Source organism: Hemitrygon akajei, chromosome 26 (genome assembly GCF_048418815.1).
Source record: "Hemitrygon akajei chromosome 26, sHemAka1.3, whole genome shotgun sequence".
NCBI classification, from domain to species: domain Eukaryota; kingdom Metazoa; phylum Chordata; class Chondrichthyes; order Myliobatiformes; family Dasyatidae; genus Hemitrygon; species Hemitrygon akajei.
In genome coordinates, this window is record NC_133149.1 from 35678560 (window position 1) to 35698829 (window position 20270).

A 20270-nucleotide genomic window follows, 5' to 3' on the forward strand; every position below is an offset into this window, starting at 1 on the left:
GAAAACTTCAAAAACTGCACTGAAATTTGAATTAAAGATAGAAAATGTTGGAAAAACAACAGATCAGGCAGCATCAGTGGAAAAAAAATAGTTAACATTTCAGTTCAAAGTGGATGTGGTGTATATGGATTTTAGTATGACATTCAACAAGGTTCCCCAAGGTAGGCTCATTCAGAAAGTCAAGCAGCACAGCATCCATGCAAACTTGTCTGTGTGGTTACCCACATGGCAGAGGATAGTAGTAGGTGAAGTGTATCCTGCCTTTGATGTTCTGCATGGATCTATTCAGGGAGCCCTACTCTTTGTGATTGTGAAATTACTTGAAAGAGGAAGTTCAGGGGTGGGTTAGCAAGCTTTCAGATAACACTAGTTAATGTTGTGGATAATGTAGAAGGCTGCTGTAGGTTACAACAGGATTTAGACAGGATGGAGAGTTGGGCAGAAAAGTGGCTTATGGAATTCACTCCAGTAAATTGTGAGGTGATGCACTTTGGAAGGTCAAATTTAAAAGCAGAGTACAAGGTTAAGGGTAGAATTCTTAGCAGTGTGGACGAAGAGAGGGATCCTGAGGTCCACGCTCAAAGATCTCTGTGTTATCATGCAAGTTTATAGGGTGGTTAAGGCGGCATGCGGTGCTTTTGCCTTTATTAGTCAGGGGATTGAGTTTAATAGCTGTGAGGTAATATAGCTCTATGAAACTTCAGTTAGACCACACTTGTATTGTGTTCAGTTCTGATGTCATTATAGGAACGATGTGGAAATTTTAGAGAGGGTGCAGAGGAGATTTATCATGTGGCCTGGATTAGAGAGCATGTCTTATGATGAAAGGTTGAACAAGCTAGGGCTTTTCTCTTTGGAGTTGAGGATGAGAGGTGACTTAATAGAGGTGTATAAGATTACAAGAGGCATAGCGTGGATAACCAGCACCTTTTTCCCAGGGCGCAACTAGCTAAGCACATAATTTTAAGGTGATTGGAGTGGAGTGAAGTATTGCGAGAATGTCAGTTGTAAGTTTTATTTCCATAGAGAGAAGCAAGTGTGTGGAATGCACTGCAAAGGGATGGTGGCAGAGGCAAATATATTAGGAACCTTTAAGGAACTCTTAGGCAAATGATAAAAAAATGCAGAGTTATGTGTGAGGGAAAGGTTAGATTGATTTTGGAGTAAATTAAAAGGTCAGCACAACATCATGAGCCCTAGGGCCTATACTCTGCTGTATAGTCCCAAGTCCTTTAATCAACAGTATTAAATCTTTATCAGATTACATATTACTACTTGTGGGAGTTGCTGCTTCTACATTAGTTAACATTCACCACTCCCATATTACAATGATTATAAAGCACATCAGATGTGTGCTATGAAAATATAGCTTTTGTTATGTATTCAATCAAATGCAAAAGCTTATTAATCAGCTTGCTCAAAAGTACACATGGAAACTGTATTGAAATACAGAGGGCTGTTGAGAGTTTAAAACATTAAAGCTGGGAATATTGAGTGGCACATGATGAATATTGACAAAATTATCTTTCAGCTTACACAAAGGGCACAAAGAGAACAGAATGAGGCAAAAAGGTAGGCTGCCAGGATATTCTGAGTACATCACTTGGGATGATGACAGAAACTAGAGAAAACAGCGAGTGCTAAAAGATTTTTTTTTTGCCTAAAAAAAAAAGGCAAAGCTTAATAATGGGGAATGTAATTTGGGTGGGGTGGAGGGGAAAAAAAGGGAGAATCACTAAATAAGCAGAAATAAATGGCTCGACCAACATCCAAAATGTTCACAAGAACCAGAACAAAAAAAGCTAAATCACATTGATGTGGCCACATGCAAGACTAATATATCTACACTTGGAACTGCATGATGAAGAAAAAACAATGTGGAAAGATAAATCTAATCTAAAATTTAATATAAGTTATTGATTCCAACAATTTGTAATCAAAGTGCCAATACATTTGGACAGACGATAAAACATTTCAAAACAGGAATAAAAAAGCACTACATTTTCAGTTTTAAAAGAAGAAATACCCAGTTCATCTACATGGCAAATAGTTACATCAAGCACTGACTGAACCTCCATCTGATAAATTAGCTCCTAAAACAGACTCTGAACAGGTCTTTTCATTGACAACCTTGTGTCTTCTCCTGACGGTTTTTATTATTCTTTCAATAAATATGGATGCCACTAGCAATACCAGCATTTATTGCCCATCTCTGATTAGCTACAATGTTGGATCATATAAATCAAAGTGGGCAAGGATGGTGTCATTTCACCCCTGAATGCATTACTTGGTCACCTTTCCTGATACTATCTTGATCTAACTTGCAGATTTAAAAATACCTGAACTTAAATTCTCTAACTGCTATGGTGGAGTTCAATTTAAGTATTTGAATCAAGAGTCCAGAACACTACCTGCTGGTGCAATAAATTAACTATTATGCTACTGTAATAGAAATTGGTCAGATGTAGAAGGAATGTATGATAGTACTGATTTCAATTACTCTCCCAGAAGTCAACTGACTCCTCTGTGCTATTAAATCCCATCTGACACACTCACCTCCCCTTCCCCCAAAATTAAAAACACAATCTAGCAATGGCAAAAGAGCTGGTTAAAGAGCCCATTGTTAGGAAGATATTTCTCATGTTTCACAAGATTGTTCTAGCTGCCTATCCTACAGAAACATGTTGCCATTCCCTTATCATGGAGTAGAGAGAAAGGAAAGCACTTATACAGTTACAAGAAAAAGTTTGTGAACCCTTTGCAATTACCTGTTTTTCTGCATTAATTACTATTTGGAGTCAGGTGTTCCAATCAGTAAGATAAGATTGGAGGTATGTGTTGCAGAGGTGCCTGCCCTATAAAAAAGGCACACAAAGTCAGGTTACTGGCAGAGCCTGCTATTCTCAAGATCTGTTTATGTGCACCAAGCCTCGATCAAAATAGCTTTCAGTGGACCTTAGAAGAATTGCAGAGATGCATGAAGCTGGAAAAGGTTACAAAAGCATTTCTAAAGACCTGTGTGTTCATCAGTCCACAGTAAGAGAAATTATCTGAAAATGAAGGAAAAAAACACATTGCTGCACGTCTCAAGTTTGCAAAGGACCACCTGGATGTTCCACAGCACTTCTGGGACAATGTTCTGTGGACAGATGAGACAAAAGTTGAACTTTTTGGCAGAAATGCACATCACTATGCTAGGAGAAAAAGGGCACTGCACACCAACACCAAAACCCATGAAGCATGGTGGAAAGAGCATCATGATTTGGGGCTGCTTTGCTGCCTCAGGGCCTGGAAAGCTTGTAATCATTGAGGAACAATGAACTCAAAATTGTATCAAAACATCTTACAGGAGAATGTTCAGGGTAGCAGTCAGTCACTTGAAGCTTAATAGAAATTGGATGATGCAACAAGTTGATGATCTGAAAGACAAGAGTTGATCAACAACAGAATGGTTTAAAAAGAAAAAAAATTGTTTTGGAATGGCCAAGTCAGAGCCCAGACCTTAACCCAACAGAGATGCTGTGGCATGAGCTGAAGAGGGCTGTTCATGCAAGGGATCCAAAAATATTGATGAACTGAAACAGTTTTGCATGGAGGAATGGTCTGAAGTTCTTCCTTGCCATTGTGCAAGTCCGATCAGCAGCTACAGGAAATATCTAGTGGAGGTTATTGCTGCTAAAGGAGGTTCTACAAGTTATTTAAAAACAAGGGGTCATATACTTTTTCCATCCTGGATTGTGAATGATTGAACAATGTATTCAATAAAGACATGAAAAGTACAATTGTTTGTTTTTCGTTTAGACAGAGTGTGCCTATTATTGTGACTTTGATGAAGATCAGACCACATTTTGAGTAATTAATGCAGAAAACCAGATATGTGCAAAGGGTTCAGAAACTTTCTTGCAACTGTATATCCTAAGGAGTTTCAAAAGTACGAGTAAGGAAGCTTTTCTAAAACAGTACTGGAAGGAACTACACCTGGAAAACTGCTAGGGTCTCCTTACTCACAATGGTTTACACTACCATTGAGGCAAACAGTGAAGGTTCAATGAATATATGAATGAAGATATTGGGTCTTTCCTTTTTCAAGTTTAGCAAAATGAGAAATGATCTTAAAACACTTAAGGATGAGAGAAATGTTTTTGAACAAATAAGGATTAAATAATTATGGGAATCTGGTAGAAAAGTAAAGTTGAATACAAAATCAGGTCAATTTTATTAAATGAAAGCTAGGCTAGATGTGATACATGGCCTTATCCTTCTCCATTTTCTTGCATTTTTATAGATCACTGCCACCTCTGCTATATTGTCAGAACCCTGTCACTTGTTAAGATTAACATCACATAACAATAACCAGAATCTTGCAAAAGTTATTGGAGAAGTTTTTTTTTGCAGGCAAAGAGACAGCTGGCAATTGAATGGCTTTTAAAAGTGAGGTAGAGTGTTCAGGATCTGCACATTGTTAAGAGTTGAAGGGCAAGGCTGGCAGGTGTATAGAACCCTAGATGACAAGGGATAGATGCTCTGCTCAAGAAAAGGAGGCATAGGTCAGGTATAGGCAGCTGGGATTGTGAATACCTGGACAGATATAGGGGATATAGGAGTACACTCAAGAAGCAAATCAGAAGGGCAAAAGGGGGACATGTGATAGCTTTGGCTAAGACTGAGAATCCAAAAAGATTTTCTAACTACATTAAGGAAAAAGGAGTAACTAGAGAGAAAATAAGGTCTCTTAAAAAACAAAATTAACATCATTGTGTGGAGCCACAGATGATGAGAGTTCCTCAATGAATATTTCTCTCATTTTTTATCATGGAGAAGGATATGAAAACTTTGGACCTTGAGATAATTGGAATGTTTTGGGGATAGTCCGCATTACAGAGGAAGCACTGGATGTAATAAACATATGTAGATATATTTTAAACAACAGTACACACAAAATGCTGGTGGAACACAGCAGGCCAGGCAGCATCTATAGGAGAAGCACTGTCAATGTTTCGGGCCAAGACCCTTCGTCAGGACCGGAACTTCAACAGTGCTTCTCCTATAGATGCTGCCTGGCCTGCTGTGTTCCACCAGCATTTTGTGTGTGTTGTTGTATAAATTTCCAGCATCTGCAGATTTCCTCGTGTTTGCTAGTGTAGATATATTTTCATGGCTTGAACAGGAATATCCAAGAATACCATCCAAAGATAGGGGAAGAAACTGCAGAAGCTCTGGCTAAGATCTATGCATTAGCAACAGGTGAAATACCAGAAGACAGGAGGGTGGCAAATGTTGTCCCTTTAATAAAGAACAGGTGCCAAAGGAAAACTTGGGAACAATAATCAGTAAGCCTAACATTTGTGACAAGATATACAAGCGTTTGGAAAGATCAGAGTTGATTAGTGATAGTCAGTATGACTTTGTGCATGGGAGATCATGCCTCACAAATTTGATATAATTTTTTTTCCCAAAAGTAACCAACAAGCTCAATCAAGGCAGGCGGTAGCCGTAGTCAATATTGACCAGCAGGCCTTTGATCAGGGTAGGCTGATCTGCAAAATGAGATCACATGGGATCCAGGGAGAACTAAATGGATGCAACACACTCAAAATGCCAGAGGAACTCAGCAGGTCAGGCAGCATCTATAGATTTTGTGTGCACACTGCTTGGATTTCCAGCATCTGCAGACCTTCTCTTGTTTGTAGCTAAATGCATGCACGTTTGGCTTATTAGCAGGAAGCAGAGAGCGATAGTATGTGGTTGTTTTTCAGACTAGAGGCCCATGGCCAGTAGTGTTCCTTAGTAGGGCCTAGTGCTAGACCCATTGCTGCTTGTCATCTACATCACTGATTTGGATGAGAATGTATTAGAAATGGCAAGTTTGCAGATAACACTAAATTAGGTGATGTCATAGATGATTACCAGGATTTACAGAGGGATCTTGATCAGCTAGGTAAATGTATCAAGGAATGGCAAATGGAGTTTAATTCAGATAAATACACGGTGGATGCATTTGGGAAGACAAATCAGGGTAGGAATTTCACAGCTAATGATAGGCTTTGGGGGTAGAATCCAGAGGGACCCTAGGTCCCTCTGTTCTGCAAATACATGCTTCCCAGAAAGTGGCATTATAAGTGGATTGGGTAGTAAAGAAAGTTTTTGCTATGTTGGCCTTCACCAATCAGGGGATTCTCAGTATTGAGGTCGGAATGTAATGTTGCAGCTGTACAAGACAATGGTGAAGCTGGATTTGGAGTTCAGTTTTGGACTTCCTGCTATAGGAAAGATGACATTGAACTGGAAAGAGTACCGAGGAGATTTACAAGGATGTTGCTAGGCTTCAACTGACTGAGTTGTGGAGAGGTAGAAAGGTTGAAACTTATTTTTCATTGAAGCGTAGAAAAATGAGAGGTGATCTTACAAAGTTATACAAAAATCATGAGTGGTACAGATAGGGAATGTACACAGTCTTTCTCCCAGAGTTGGGAAAGTTTAGAACTGCAGAGCATAGGTATAAGGTGAGAAGGAAGATACTTAATAGGAACATGATGGACAAAGATTTCATCCAGAGTAATCAATACTACTGAGCTGACAAAGAATAAGATTGAGGCAGGAACATTAACAACATTTAAAATATACTTGGACAGGTAAATGGATAGGAAAGGTTTAGAAGGATGTGAGCCAAAAAGCAGGCAAATTGGACTAGTCTAGATGGGAACCTTGGTCAAGATGTACTGGTTGGACTGAAGGGCCCATTTCCATGCTGTAAGACTAACTTATTTCTTTCCTTGAACTATATTATTGACCACTTGTATTTTTACTGCACGTGGTTTATTTTGTAGATGTTTAACCAAGTCAGATCCTCAAACTTTTTACAGAAGAATTTGAATTTATTCTCTGGATTACCAATTCAGAAACATAACCACTGAAATAATTATTAGCACTTCCATTGATATCTCTATCTATTGCTTCCATTAACACATGTCATAAGCTGGTAGAAAAACTGCAAAGAAAATATTGGTCAAAAGTGTAAAGCCACCCAAATTGAAAGTAGCCATTCTTACCCTATCCTACGCTGATTTTCACTTTCTTTAGATGTAAAATAAAATGGCAGCAAAAACTAATGAGTCAGTTTAGAACACATTTATTTGCAATTTCTGATGATATATGAACACTTGATTCGGAACTGCTTGTGTTTAAAATGAACTTTTTAAAGTGTAATGACAAGACTAAACCACATATTTCCTTCCAAAAACACAAACTGAGACTCTGCAGCATATTGCAGATTGGACCAACAGGAATTACCTGACCAATAAAGTTAAAAATAAAATGCAGATTTATGCATAGGTTGTATAACGATACCAGAGTTTTGGGGCAATTCATACATCAGGTGAGTAAAGAATTGCAGTCATGCTAAATGGACATTTTGCCAAGTTTACTCATCATGTACTGTATATAGCAGGAAACCAGCTTGCACATCGACACATGACTCCCATGAACTGAGAAGTGAGAACAGCACATTTTATACATGATCTTACTGGGATATTGTGCCACAGGGTTAGTAACTTCTCCATACTATGAATTGTTAAGACCACATGAAGAATAAAATTAGCTCAATTTACAAACCATACAATTAAACCAAAAAAAATAAATTTGTTTATAATAACACCCATAAAGCAGTTAAATCTCCTAAAATGCTTTACAGGATGACTGACAACTAAAAAAAAGTTTTTAAACTGGGAAAAAGAGAGAAGAGAAAATCTGCAGATGCTGGAAATCCAAGCAACAAGTACAAAATGCTGGGGGAATTCAGCAGGCCAGGCATCATCTATGGAAAAAGTGTACAGTCAACGATTCGGGCCAAGAACCTTCGCCAGGGCTGCCGAAGGGTCTCAGCCCGGAACATCGACTGTACTCTTCTCCATAGATGCTGCCTGCCCTGTTGAGTTCCCCAGCATTTTGTGTGTGTTGCAAAACAGAGGAAAAACCCTTTTTTCTGCAATGAGGCAATTAGGAAGCTAAGTGCAGACCTATTTATCCACTTAGCCTCACACAGCTATTAACTCTAAGGAATGACAGTCATATCTAATAGTTATGTGACTTTTTTTAAAAAAAAACATTATCAAATGACGACACATTATCACCTATCCGCATGCACACAGACAATTACATCACAGAAAAATAAACATTATGGGAATGTTTTTGTAAATTGGGCATTTCATACCTAGTAACCTGCTAATAAAAGAACATAAGGCAGTAGCACAGATAAAATGATGCATCTTAGTGGTTTCACAGCTTTTCTTTTCCCCACTCTAAGAAAACAAAACATTAAATCTATTACATGGCATTAGATACAAAATGAATTTTATTTTTATGCCCCCCACAATAACGCATGACACTGAAAGCTATGCCAGCTATTGTTGATGCTATGCATTCAGCAACCCTATAATACTAGTATCCCACTAAATTTCCTGCAATCCATTCTCCTTACATTGGCGTGACTTCTCTCTAGATTCCACCACCTCTGACACTAAGAGCAATTTACGGCAGCCAATTAAACTACAAGGTTGCTCATTTTGGAGATTCAGGATGAAAATGAAGCACTTGAGGGAAACCAAAACGAAGGAAGCGCATGCAAATTTCAAAGAGTTTCAGTTTAGAATTTTCCATTCTACTACTTAACCCCTCCCCCCAGCATCCTTAAATCTTGCATTTAGTTATAACAAGCAACTGCATCAATGACCTGAAAGTGGACACATCTTTGCACAAACTTTTCACAAGAGCTTGAATGTACAGTCAACATCCTTTCATGGGTTACAAAAGATTCAAAATTTCAAACTGCTTCTCAAATTTGATCCTATTTAAACCTAATAATTGATATAATAACATATAACGCAAATAGAATCTGGACACCTTGAGCAAATGGCCCTTTGAACTAAATTACTTGCCTGGTCATTTCAGAGAAGGTTTGAGGCAACAACCTTGGTGGAATTTAGTGTAACATACAAAACAGACCAGGCAAAAATGGTATGTTTCTTTCTCTGAAGGACATTACTGAATGATATAAACTGTTATGATACTTAGTAATTTCACCATTAGTATTTCTGCCAACCACTTTTTAAAAGTCCAGATTTATTTAATTAAATACATTCCCCCCAACTGCCAGAGCCATTCAAACTAACTTTCAGCAGCAACTCAGATAGTTTGGGAATTCATGTCCCATTCCAGGCACACAAATCCAATCTACCTAGAGCCTCACTGCAGGAGTTAGATGCCACAAATACCATCTTTTACAATAAGTCAATACTGTCTTTCCATCAAACAGAGATAGAAGACTTCAGGCTATTGTTTTAGAGTAAAGCATTTCAGGAAATATTTGAAGAGAATCTAGACAGTGGAGAGAATGAGCAATTTTCAAGTTCCTAAGTGTCAAGATCTCTGTGGATCTAACCTGGTCCCAACATATCGACGCAGCTATAAAGAAGGCAAGACAGCGGCTACATTTCATTAGGAGTTTGAGGAGATTTGGTTTGTCACCTAAAACACTCGAAAATTTCTACAGATGTACTGTGAAGAGCACTCTGATTGGCTGCATCACCATCTGGCAAGGGGGAGCTACTGCACAGGATCAAAAGCTACAGAAAGCTGTAAAATTAGTCAGCTCCATCTTGGGTACTAGCCTCTGTTGTATCCAAGACATCTTCAAAGAGCAGTGCTCAGAAAGCCAGCATCCATTGTTAAGGACCCCCAGCACCCAAGACATGCTCATTGTTACCAGGAGCCTGAAGGCATACACTCAACGATTCAGGAACAGCTTCTTCCCCTCTGCCATCCGATTTCTGAATGGACATTTAACCCATGAACACTACCTCACTTTTTTAATATATTATTTCTGGTTTTGCACTATATTTATACACATACACACAGTTCCTATAATTGATCTACCTATCTTTTTGTTCTACGTCATATATGTCAAACTCAAGGCCCGCGGGCCAAATCCGGCCCGCGGTGGAATTATCTTTGGCCCGCGAGATAATATCTAATTACTATTAAAGCTGGCCCCAGTAATCGAAGCGCCTATGGCGTATGATATGGCTAATGCTGAGTTTATTCAGGTACCAGGTTTTCAGGGTTTTTAGTGTTTATTCGGCAGTCTTCTTCATAAGAAACGAAATTTGTAAAGTGAAACACTTTGTAGTTATAGCAGAGACTGAGACACATGAGAGCAGGCTGAAGAAACGGAGGCAACGAAAGCTGCGTTCGCACGCGTCCGACTGATCCGGCCCGCATGAAGCTGCATTTTGCTCAATCCGGCCCGTGACCTAAAATGAGTCTGACACCCCTGTGTTGTCATGTATTGCATTGTACTGCTGCCACTAAGTTAACAAATTTCACAATGTATGCCGGTGATATTAAATCTGCTTCTGATTCAGATTTTAATAAATACTTACATGAAGGAGGATTAGGATGTGATGATAAGGTAAAATGAAAAGAAGGACGCTCATGTGCAGCATAAACACCACAGTTGTTACAGTTCACTACTGGCTAAATTAACATTTCAAAAGATATTCTCCCAAGCATATTAGCCAATATTTAGCTATCAAGATTATAAACATACACATTACTACTTATAGAATCGTACATACATACTTACTGCCAGGTTTACTGGGGGGAAAAAAATTCAGGGGTTTAATTTTCCCCAGGGTTAGTCTAAGATTACTCCTGGAAACAGATGCTATCTGACTTGCCATGTATTTTTAACATTTTGTGTTTTAATATCAGATTTTCAGCATCTGCATTTTTGTTTAACTTTTCTATCGTTGACCAGGGTTGCCTTCTTTGTAACTCAAAACTGCCTATCTAAAACACCTTTCTTCAACACATTTTATGCAATATTTAGATTCAGTTTCAAAACATTTTAAAAAGAGAAAATCTTATACTTCTATTTGTGCATAATTGGTATTTCATAAAACTTTATAAGCTCTACTGACAGAATATTTGAAACTAGATTTATACTGTTCATTCAACTATTGCTACAAAGGTTCTAAAATGAGAGGCAGAAATTTTCTTCAGTTACTACTGTGACCAAGTTAAATCAACAATGCACAGACAAGTCAATTCACATGTCAATACATGCTTTTGGGAGTCAAAGAATTAAGGAGAAACATTAGCATCTAACTTAATGTATGGTGTTATTAAGTTAAAGAGCTGGACACAAGTCAAAGTAAGGAATTGTTTAACACTACAAAATTTACTACTGACACGTTATACGCCAAATAAATGTGATAACTGGAAGAACGATTACAGGCACTGAAATAACCTGTACCTTACATGTAACAATGTTTCTACAATAGTATGTTATAGAGCAAGACTGACTGAAAGCCCATTAAGTATTGCACATACTCCCACCTGCAAATGAGAAAGACTAGCAACAACATTAAGACATCATTGCAATAAGACTCAGCAGGCAAGCATGCCAGTTTTGCCCATCTTTCATACCAATTTAAAACTTAGCAATAATTCCGAAATTCACAACTTTAATGGACACAAATACAAACTGATTAACAAATTTTATTTACCTGCACTAGACTGGATTAATAATAATAACTATAACACATTACTGCAGTTATAATCCCCACCTAGTCTGTTGTACATTAATCTACCATTCAGCTATAAAAACAAAAGCAACACACACAAAATGCTGGAGGAACTCAGCAGGGCAGGCAACATCTATGGAAATGAACAGTCAATGTTTCAGGTTGAGACCCTTCTTCAGAAGTCAAAATAAGAAGGTAGGGGAGGTGAGGAAGTAGTACAGAGTGGCAGATAATAGGTGAAACTTCGAGGGAGGAGTGGTTGAAATAAAGAGCTGGGAAGTTGATTGGCAAAGGAGATGAAGGGCTGGAGAAGGGGGAATCTGATAGGAGAGGACAGAAGACCATGGAAGAAAGGGAAAGAGGAGGAGCACCAGAGGGAGGCGATGGGCAGGTAAGGAGACAACGTAAGAGGGGGAAATGGGAAAGGTGAAGGGGGAGGGGAATTAACCATGTGTGCTAATCAGTTCTTGTTATAATCTTGGAAATCGATGCAAATCCCCAGACAAGGGAAGACATCATCATGGAGCAACTTGCCCAAGAAACCTCCCCCAGCAAGAAAAATGGTTATGGTCAATCCCATTATAGGCAGAACTCTAGAGAGAACTCAGTTAGGGTTATGGTCTGCTGGTTGACAATTACCGATCATCTCACTCAATTCTAAGTCTTACCAAGAGGAAACAACCATTCTATTGTTCTTTATTGCACCCCACAAATTATCCATACCCAGGCCTACCCCAGTACCTGGTGTCCTGCCTCTCCTGTCCACTCCAACCTTCCTATCTCCTCAAGTCCCCATTCGTAATTCACGATTCCTCATCTCATATTCAGAGCCCTGTCTCCAGGTCTCCCCACCAACCTTCAGTTCCACTTTTCACTCCACCCCCCCACCCCTCAAACCAGCTATCCCCAGCCACACTGGCCAGCCTCCCTCCCTCCCCAATTTCTCCTTCCCTCAGCATCTTTCCCCACAACTCCCCTGGCATATTTCTCCCCCACCCACCCCAAAGTGTCTTCCAAAGGCTCTCCCACCTCCCAACCCTGAACTTTCCCCACTGCTCCCCTAACCCCACAACTCTCCCTCCCTGCTCATCCTTCCCCTCAACCCCCACTCCTCCCTCTCCCCACCCCCACCCCGCTGCCTGGTCCCTCTCCCCACCGCCCGGTAACTCTCCCCCCCCACCTCGCTGCCCGGTCCCTCCCCCCGCTGTCTCACCCCCACCTCGCTGCCCGGTCCCTCCCCCCGCTGTCTCACCCCCACCTCGCTGCCCGGTCCCTCCCCCCGCTGTCTCACCCCCAGCTCGCTGCCCGGTCCCTCTCCCCACTCCCACCCCCCCCTCGCTGTCTCACCCCCACCTCGTTGCCCGGTCCCTCTCCCCCACTCCCACCCCGTTGCCCGGTCCCTCTCCCCCACTCCCACCCCCCCCCCTCGCTGCCCGGTCCCTCTCCACACACCCCCCCACCCGCTACCCGGTCCCTCTCCCCACTACCACCCCCACCTCGCTGCCCGGTCCCTCTCCACACCATCCCCCCCCCCACCTCGCTGCCCGGTCCCTCTCCACACCATCCCCCTCCCGCTCCCCCAACCTCTCTCACCCCATCCCAGTTCCCCCCTCCACTCCACCACCCCAGGACCATCCACTCATATTCCAACACCACCACCACCACCCTCCCCAAACCGTGACCAAGGTTCCACCTCTCAGCTCCCGCACCTTATCCATTAATTTCCAGCATTTCTCCACGGCTCTCTTGTCCACAACGCCCGCCTGTTGGTGCTGGTGCTGGTGGGGCTGGAAGGCGTCCTTCACCAGCCCAATGAAGCCGCCCGCTTTTCTCAGGTTACTGCCCCGCGCCGCCGCCGCCGCCATCAACAAGAATTGGAAGAAATTATAATTTACAAAATATAATTTTTGTAACTTTTTTAAGCGGAGGCGAAACGAGAGAACAATGCCCGTGAGGATTAGATGGCCGATATACTTCACGAAAAGCGCCGCTCGCTCGATCTTCGTCGCCCTGCTCGCATTATTTTAATTTCTAAAAAGCGGAATCGCCACTGAAATTTGCTTCTCGTTTTTTTTCTCTCCCTTCGCTCGTCCCGCCCTCCGCGCGCGACCGCCGCCGGGGTCAGAGGTCACCCAGAGGAAGAGGAAAGAGGACCGCGAAGGGACAACAGAAGAGGGTGAAGTGCGCATGCGAATCAGCTGGTAAGGCAACCTTCATCATTGATGCTGGCGCTGGCAGGTCGCTATTTACATGAGAACAAAAGCAAAAGAAGGAGGAGAAAGGAGCAAATATCAATACGAATACAGGTGATTGGCAGCAGGCGAGCCAGCACCTGTAATGAGATGTATCTGCGTTTTCACAAGAGAGGCTGCAGATGCTGGAAATCGGAATCAACACAAAATGCAGAAGTAAATCAGCAGATCAGGCGCATCTGTGGAGGGAAATGAAGAATCGAGATCCATTTTGCTTTGAATGGCAAAATTTACAAAATAAGCTTTTCTTTCCATGTATGCAAACGAACGGAAAGGTAGAGAAGTACTTTACAGCCAATGTTGAAGTGTGGTCATTGTTCTAATCGCGGGACCATGGCAACTAATTTGCATGCAGCAAGTTCCCAAGTAAAAAAGGCATTCGATGACCAAATAACCTTAGAGCAGGGGTTCCGACCTTTTTTTATGCCATGGACCAATACTATTATGTAAGGGATTCGTGGACCCGAGGTTAGGAAACCCTGCTTTAAAGTAACTTCGAGGGACCAAATATTTAAACTGGAGACCAGTGATAGCTATCACCTTGCCTTTATGTCTTTCACCACCTTGTCAATATAGGGAATCTTGAAATTTCTCCTTCTTAAATGGGATAAAGAGACCATCTAATTCATCTGCCTTTGTAATGTGATACATTGAGTGCATGCCATTTTATATTTTAACCCAATTCTCACTCAATCACATGCCTGTTATGCCACTGCCATTTAGGGCAGCAATGAAGGTCCTCCATCTCTGGCTTCCTTCATCCTGTCGTCACTACTCAGTTTTCACTACTATCGGCCATGCAAATCCTGGGTGGAGACTCAGGAACACCGTCGCACTCAGATGTAGAAGGATTCTTCATTGCTGTTTCTGTAACAATTTTGTTTTACCAGTCAGGGTTGTTAGCCCTGAGCTGAACCCCTGAACCTGGAGGACCAGTGGACCTCTGGTTCTCTACCCTTTGACCTGTTTGGCTTGGGTGACCCCAGCAAGAGCCAAAGCATATAAAGCCCTGACTCCAGCCAACATCGTGTTATTGCCTTCTACTAAGGCGATATTTTCTCCTGATTTTCTGTGTGCATTATCACGATATTAATTAGTATAAAATATGTTGTCTCTCAAATCCACCACTCACACTCCTCTTTACACCGGCAGCACAGCAGTGGAAACGATGAGCAGTTCCAAACTCCTGGGAGTGCACATGGTCCCAGAACACATCCTATATAATCAGGAAAGCTCATCAATATGTCTACTTTCTGAGGAGGCTGAAGAGAGCTGGACTGTGTACATCTATGCTCGCGTCATTCTACAGATGCGTAGTGGAGAGCATCCTAGCGTGCTGCGTCACTGCAGGGTACGGAAGCTGCAGTCTGGTGGTCAGGAAGGCTCAACAACGGGTAGTCAAACTGCACCAGCCTACCCACCGTCAAAAACATAGACACAGAAAAGGTGCCGGAAGAGGGCCAGAAATATCATGAGGGGTGCCACTCGCCCTGCTCATGGAGTGCTTGTCCCACTCCCATCAGGGAGGCGGCTACGTAGCATCCACTCCAGGATCATCAGACTCAAAAATAGTTACTTTCCCCAAAGAGTAAGGCTAACCCACCCTCTACACCCCCAACCACCACTACTTTATCATTTTCTATCAGTCACCTCATGTACAGATACTCCTGTGCCTAGTGTCACTTTATGGACATACAAACAATCGATGTACAATATATGTCATCATATGTATTTCTATTTATTGTATTTTTTATAATTATTGTGTTCTTTATCTTATTGTGGTTTTTTTGTTGTGCACCGGATCTGAAGTAACAATTATTTTGTTCTCCTTTACACTTGTGTACTGGAAATGACATTAAACAATCTTGACTATCTAACCACCGTGGTCCCTCTTGGTAGCAAAGTAAAGCATATAAATTGCAACAAAATAGGCCATATACGAAGTAAGAGTGTTGGAGAAATGGTTGAATTAAATACTTGGATATTAATATTGTGATATATTTCAACATAAATCTGGATAGCGCATGGAAGAAAACAAAATAGACAGTTAACCCAATCACCAATATATAATTTCATAAGAAATATTAGGCAGCTTCCGAAGAGGAAGTGCAAGAGGATGTATTCGCATTCGGTGAAACATAATGAAAATAAATGAGTCATTGGCTCACAATGGGTCATAAATAAGCAATGAGAAATAGCAATGGAATCTGCATGATTAGACAAAGAAGGATTAAATGTGTGAAGAAGTAGATTAAGAATGGGCAAGAATTGACAAATAGAGAATAATGCAGGAATATCTGACATTCACCATCTCCAAAGGAAAAGTCAATTAAGAGCAGATCTGGGTGTACTAATGTAGGACTAGCAAAAGGCTAGTATGTAGGTACAGTCAGTATAAAGATCAGCTAATATAATGCAAAGTAAGGATATTATGCATCATGTATCCAGAGCATTAGTGAGAGTACATTCAAAGTACTGCTTACAGGATTGGTCTCCTTATTTAAGGCAAGGCGTTAACATTGTGGAAGCAGTTCAGAGAAGGTTTACTAGACTAATGACTGAAATGGGTGGGTTGTGTTATGAGGGAAGGCTGGACAGCATTGTGGAAGAGAAGAAAAGGTCTGGACAGAACACACAATTACAGGTTGAAGGTGGATTAGATGTTTGCTCTTGCATGAGAATTTAGAATGGTGGATCAACATTTTAAAATAACCTCCCCTCCATGCAATTAAAGATAAAATCAAATTTCTTTCTTAGAGGGTCATGAATTCTTTTACTAAAAGGATGTCAAAAGCAGTTCAGCATTCGGATGTCCATTCACAGTAATAGGAGATACATCTGGTACATCCTCTAAATACTTCCACATAAAGCAAATAGACTTAAAATTGGACTTGTTCTCCAGAAGGGAGGTTCATTTTGGTGAACCAGAAACGTGAAATGGCCTTCAGATCCACCAGAGTAAGGCAGGTGGACAAAGTATGAAAGGGACTATGCCACCTGAGAGTGGATGCCAGGTCCCCACAGATCTCCAACTGATGCCAAGACTTCACAGATAACCAGCTGATGCCATAATTCCACAGAAGTCCAAATTTTGCAGACTGAAAGTTTGCAGATGATATGAAGATAGGTGGAGGCGGGGTAGGTATTGCTGAGGAAGCAATGTGATTGCAGCAAGACCTGGACAAATTGGAAGAATGGGCAAAAAAGTGGCAGATGGAATACAGTGTTGGGAAATGTATGATAATGCATTTTGGTAAAAGGAACAATAGTGAAGACTATTATTTAAATAGGGAGAGAATTCTGTGGTAAAGAAGGCAAATACAAAGTTGGCATTTATTTCAGGGGGAATAGAATAGAATAAGCTGGGTAGCCTCCAACCTGATGGCATGAATATTGATTTCTGTAACTTCCGTTAATGCCTCACTCCTCTTCTTAACCCATCCCTTATTTATCTATTTATTTATTTATCTCTCTCCCCCCCCCCCTTTTTTTCTTCTTTTCTCTCTCTGTCCCTCTCACAATCACACCTTGCCTGCTCTCCATCTCCCTCTGGTGCTCCCCCTCTCCCCCTTTCTTTCTCCCTAGGCCTCCCGTCCCATGATCCTTTCCCTTCTCCAGCTCTGTATCCCTTTTGCCAATCATCTTTCCAGCTCTTAGCTTCATCCCTCCCCCTCCTGTCTTCTCCTATCATTTCGGATTTCCCCCTCCCCCTTTCAAATCTCTTACTATCTTTTCTTTCAGTTAGTCCTGACGAAGGGTGTCGGCCCGAAACGTCAGCTGTACTTCTCCCTATAGATGCTGCCTGGCCTGCTGTGTTCCACCAGCATTTTGTGTGTGTTGCTTGAATTTCCAGCATCTGCAGATTTTCTCGTGTTTGCGTTTCTAGACACAACATATCAATGCAGCTATAAAGAAGGCAAGACAGCAGCTACATTTCATTTAGAGTTTGAGGAGATTTGGTTTGTCAACTAAAACATTCAAAAACTTCTGCAGATGCACTGTGGAGAGCATTCTGACTGGCAGCCTCACCATCTGGAGGGGTGGGGGGGACTCAAGATCGAAATAAATTGCAGAAACTTGTAAAATTGGTCAGCTCTATCATGGGTACCAGCCTCCATGGTACCCAAGACATCTTCAAGGAGTAATGCCTTACGAAGGCGGCGTCCATTATTACGGATCCCCATCACCCAGGACACCCTCTTCACACTGTTACAATCAGGGAGGAGGTACAGAAGCCTGAATCCACACACTCAGCGATTCAGGAACAGCTTCTTCCCCCGCCATCCGATTCCTAAATGGACATAGAACCATTTCTGACTACTTATTTTATTTACGTTATTTTGACTGCTTACCTTAATTTAACTATTTAATATTTGTTTAACGTAACTCAGTTCTTTCTCTATATTTATCATGTATTTCATTGTACTGCTGCCGTAAAGTTAACCAATTTCACGACATATGCCGATGATATTAAATCTGATTCTGATTCTGACTGCGGAGGCGACCGACGCCTGAGAAATTCTGCTTTATCCGCCAGTCTCAAAGATGGCCGACGACCAGTTGCTTGAGTCAGGGTACAGTATCCTGGCAACAAGCGCTTGTGCTGCTTAGCAACATCAAACATTGATACTGAATCCCCTCCCTTGCACTCTACTGATGGGTTACACTGGTTTGAATGACATTCAGGTACAACTGCTGAATGATGTATTCACATGTCAATCAAAACGTCACGCTCAGTTAGGCGGGGGGATTGCCGTTGTAAGTCTGTTGCTCCATATCCTAATCCCGGCAAAACCATCCCTGGAGCAACCGGTTCTGATCAGTGTAGAGTCATATCGATCCCACTGGCTGTATTGGTGTAAATATTTATTTTATAATTGTTGAAATATCGATGCTATGCTATAAAAAGTCTTTTATAACTTCAAAAAACGTGGTTGTTTCGATTCTCTCTACAATTCTATAATATATTACATTTTCATTTTTATATGTTTTTCCCTATCTTAACAAATGTATGTGGACAGTGAAAACAAAGGGTAAAAACTTCTATTTTAATCTATTTGCTTTTTTACCCTGCTATTTCCTCTTTGTTCAATGCTTGCTGCGTTTTATTTGAACGTGTGGAGCATATTCTATTCAGGGTTAATCGTTATGACACGCACCAAAACTAAATACTAGGTTCAGAGTGAACTACTTTGATCATATGTGTAGTTATACATAGAAAAGGGCAAGCGAGGATGGCCACTTTCCTTCCAAGAACAAGTGGTGCTTTAATACCTTTGGTAGATTCAGTTCGGAGATCAACGTAACAACTTGGTAGTTTAATGGTTACGATTAAGCCAATTGTTTGAATTTAAATTCTACTACTTTGGAATGAGGTTTAAGCTCACATCTCCAGAACTAATGTCCAGACCCTTACGTACCAGTACTTAACCACTATGCTACTGTCCTTTAACAGCAGGACTCAGATCCTTAAGGTTGTTATAGTTAAGGGTGGTAATGGGGACAAGCTCCCACTAACTATTAAATGCTCTCAATGATGTGTGCCTCAAATAGCCTCTGAAAAACAAGTCCAGCTCCTGGCCTTCATCTGTTACTCAGCTTCTAAGCCCAGTGGAACCTTTTCTACTGACGGGAGAAGGGGCAAAGGCGGGTTACTGGCGCCTTACTTTGGGCATATGGAGCTCATCAACTGTGTTTGGCAGCTCATCAAGGAGAAGGACATCTCTGATCTCAAACCTCCGCTGCCTTGCGGCTACACCCACTCATGGGGACGGCTTTGGGAGTAAACCCTGAGGAAAAAATCCGGAGCTAGAGTCCCTAAGGCAGTCCTACACTGAGTTTGACACTGACTGGCAACTCCTGTGATGCTGCTGGTACCAAACTGTATCGGTCTCTGCCGTCCCTTTGGATTCCTCTGATTGCCCTGGCTGGCTATCACGTAGACAGCTAGGACGCAATATCCATGGTCGACTGCGACCAATGAAGGGCCTCATTATTCAGACCATCAGCAGAAGACAGTGGCCACTGAAACACATTTTATTTTAAAATGATACATTTATATATCACCTTTCACAGCCTCAGGATATCCACATTGGGATAATGTAAGCACTTCTGTTTGAAGTCATTATTGAAATTGTGGCAACTGGTTTGCACAAAGAAAGCACTTATGAGCAAATTTATAATTCTCAGCTGATCAGTAATTTCTGAAAAAACTGACATTTCCCTGGATACTCTTTAAGTGGTTGTGTGATCATTATATTAACCTATTATATTAGAGGGCAACAGACTTTAGTTTTAATATTTGTGTGATGTTCAACTCCTCCAAATATGCAGCCTCCCCCCAGGAACATTTAGCTAGTTTTTAATGCTCCATTGACTGGAGTGGGATTTGAATACATGACTTCCAAATTCAGAGGGGCAAGCTAGGCTTAGTTCA

At 41.3% G+C, this 20270-nt stretch overlaps 2 protein-coding genes across 5 annotated transcripts in view; one reads left to right on the forward strand and one right to left on the reverse strand.

Annotated features, from left to right (window-relative positions):
- The window catches only part of cbl (Cbl proto-oncogene, E3 ubiquitin protein ligase), a 147294-nt gene extending 133791 nt beyond the window's left edge, over positions 1–13503 (reverse strand). Inside the window, 1 exon segment of the mRNA XM_073029876.1 lies at positions 13292–13503. Coding sequence (XP_072885977.1) covers positions 13292–13447 — 156 coding nt within the window. The 5' untranslated portion in view covers positions 13448–13503.
- Positions 13504–13690: 187 nt separating this feature from the next.
- Positions 13691–20270, forward strand: part of drc12 (dynein regulatory complex subunit 12 homolog) — a 29012-nt gene continuing 22432 nt past the window's right edge. Inside the window, exon 1 of one of the 4 annotated variants that reach the window (XM_073029873.1) lies at positions 13691–13783. In XM_073029873.1, the coding sequence (XP_072885974.1) occupies positions 13770–13783 (14 nt within the window). In that variant the 5' untranslated portion in view covers positions 13691–13769. Of the gene's footprint in view, positions 13784–13808; positions 14110–18396; positions 18521–18795; positions 18868–20270 lie in introns of those variants that run through there. The other 3 variants (XM_073029875.1, XM_073029874.1, XM_073029872.1) reach the window with 3 other exon arrangements.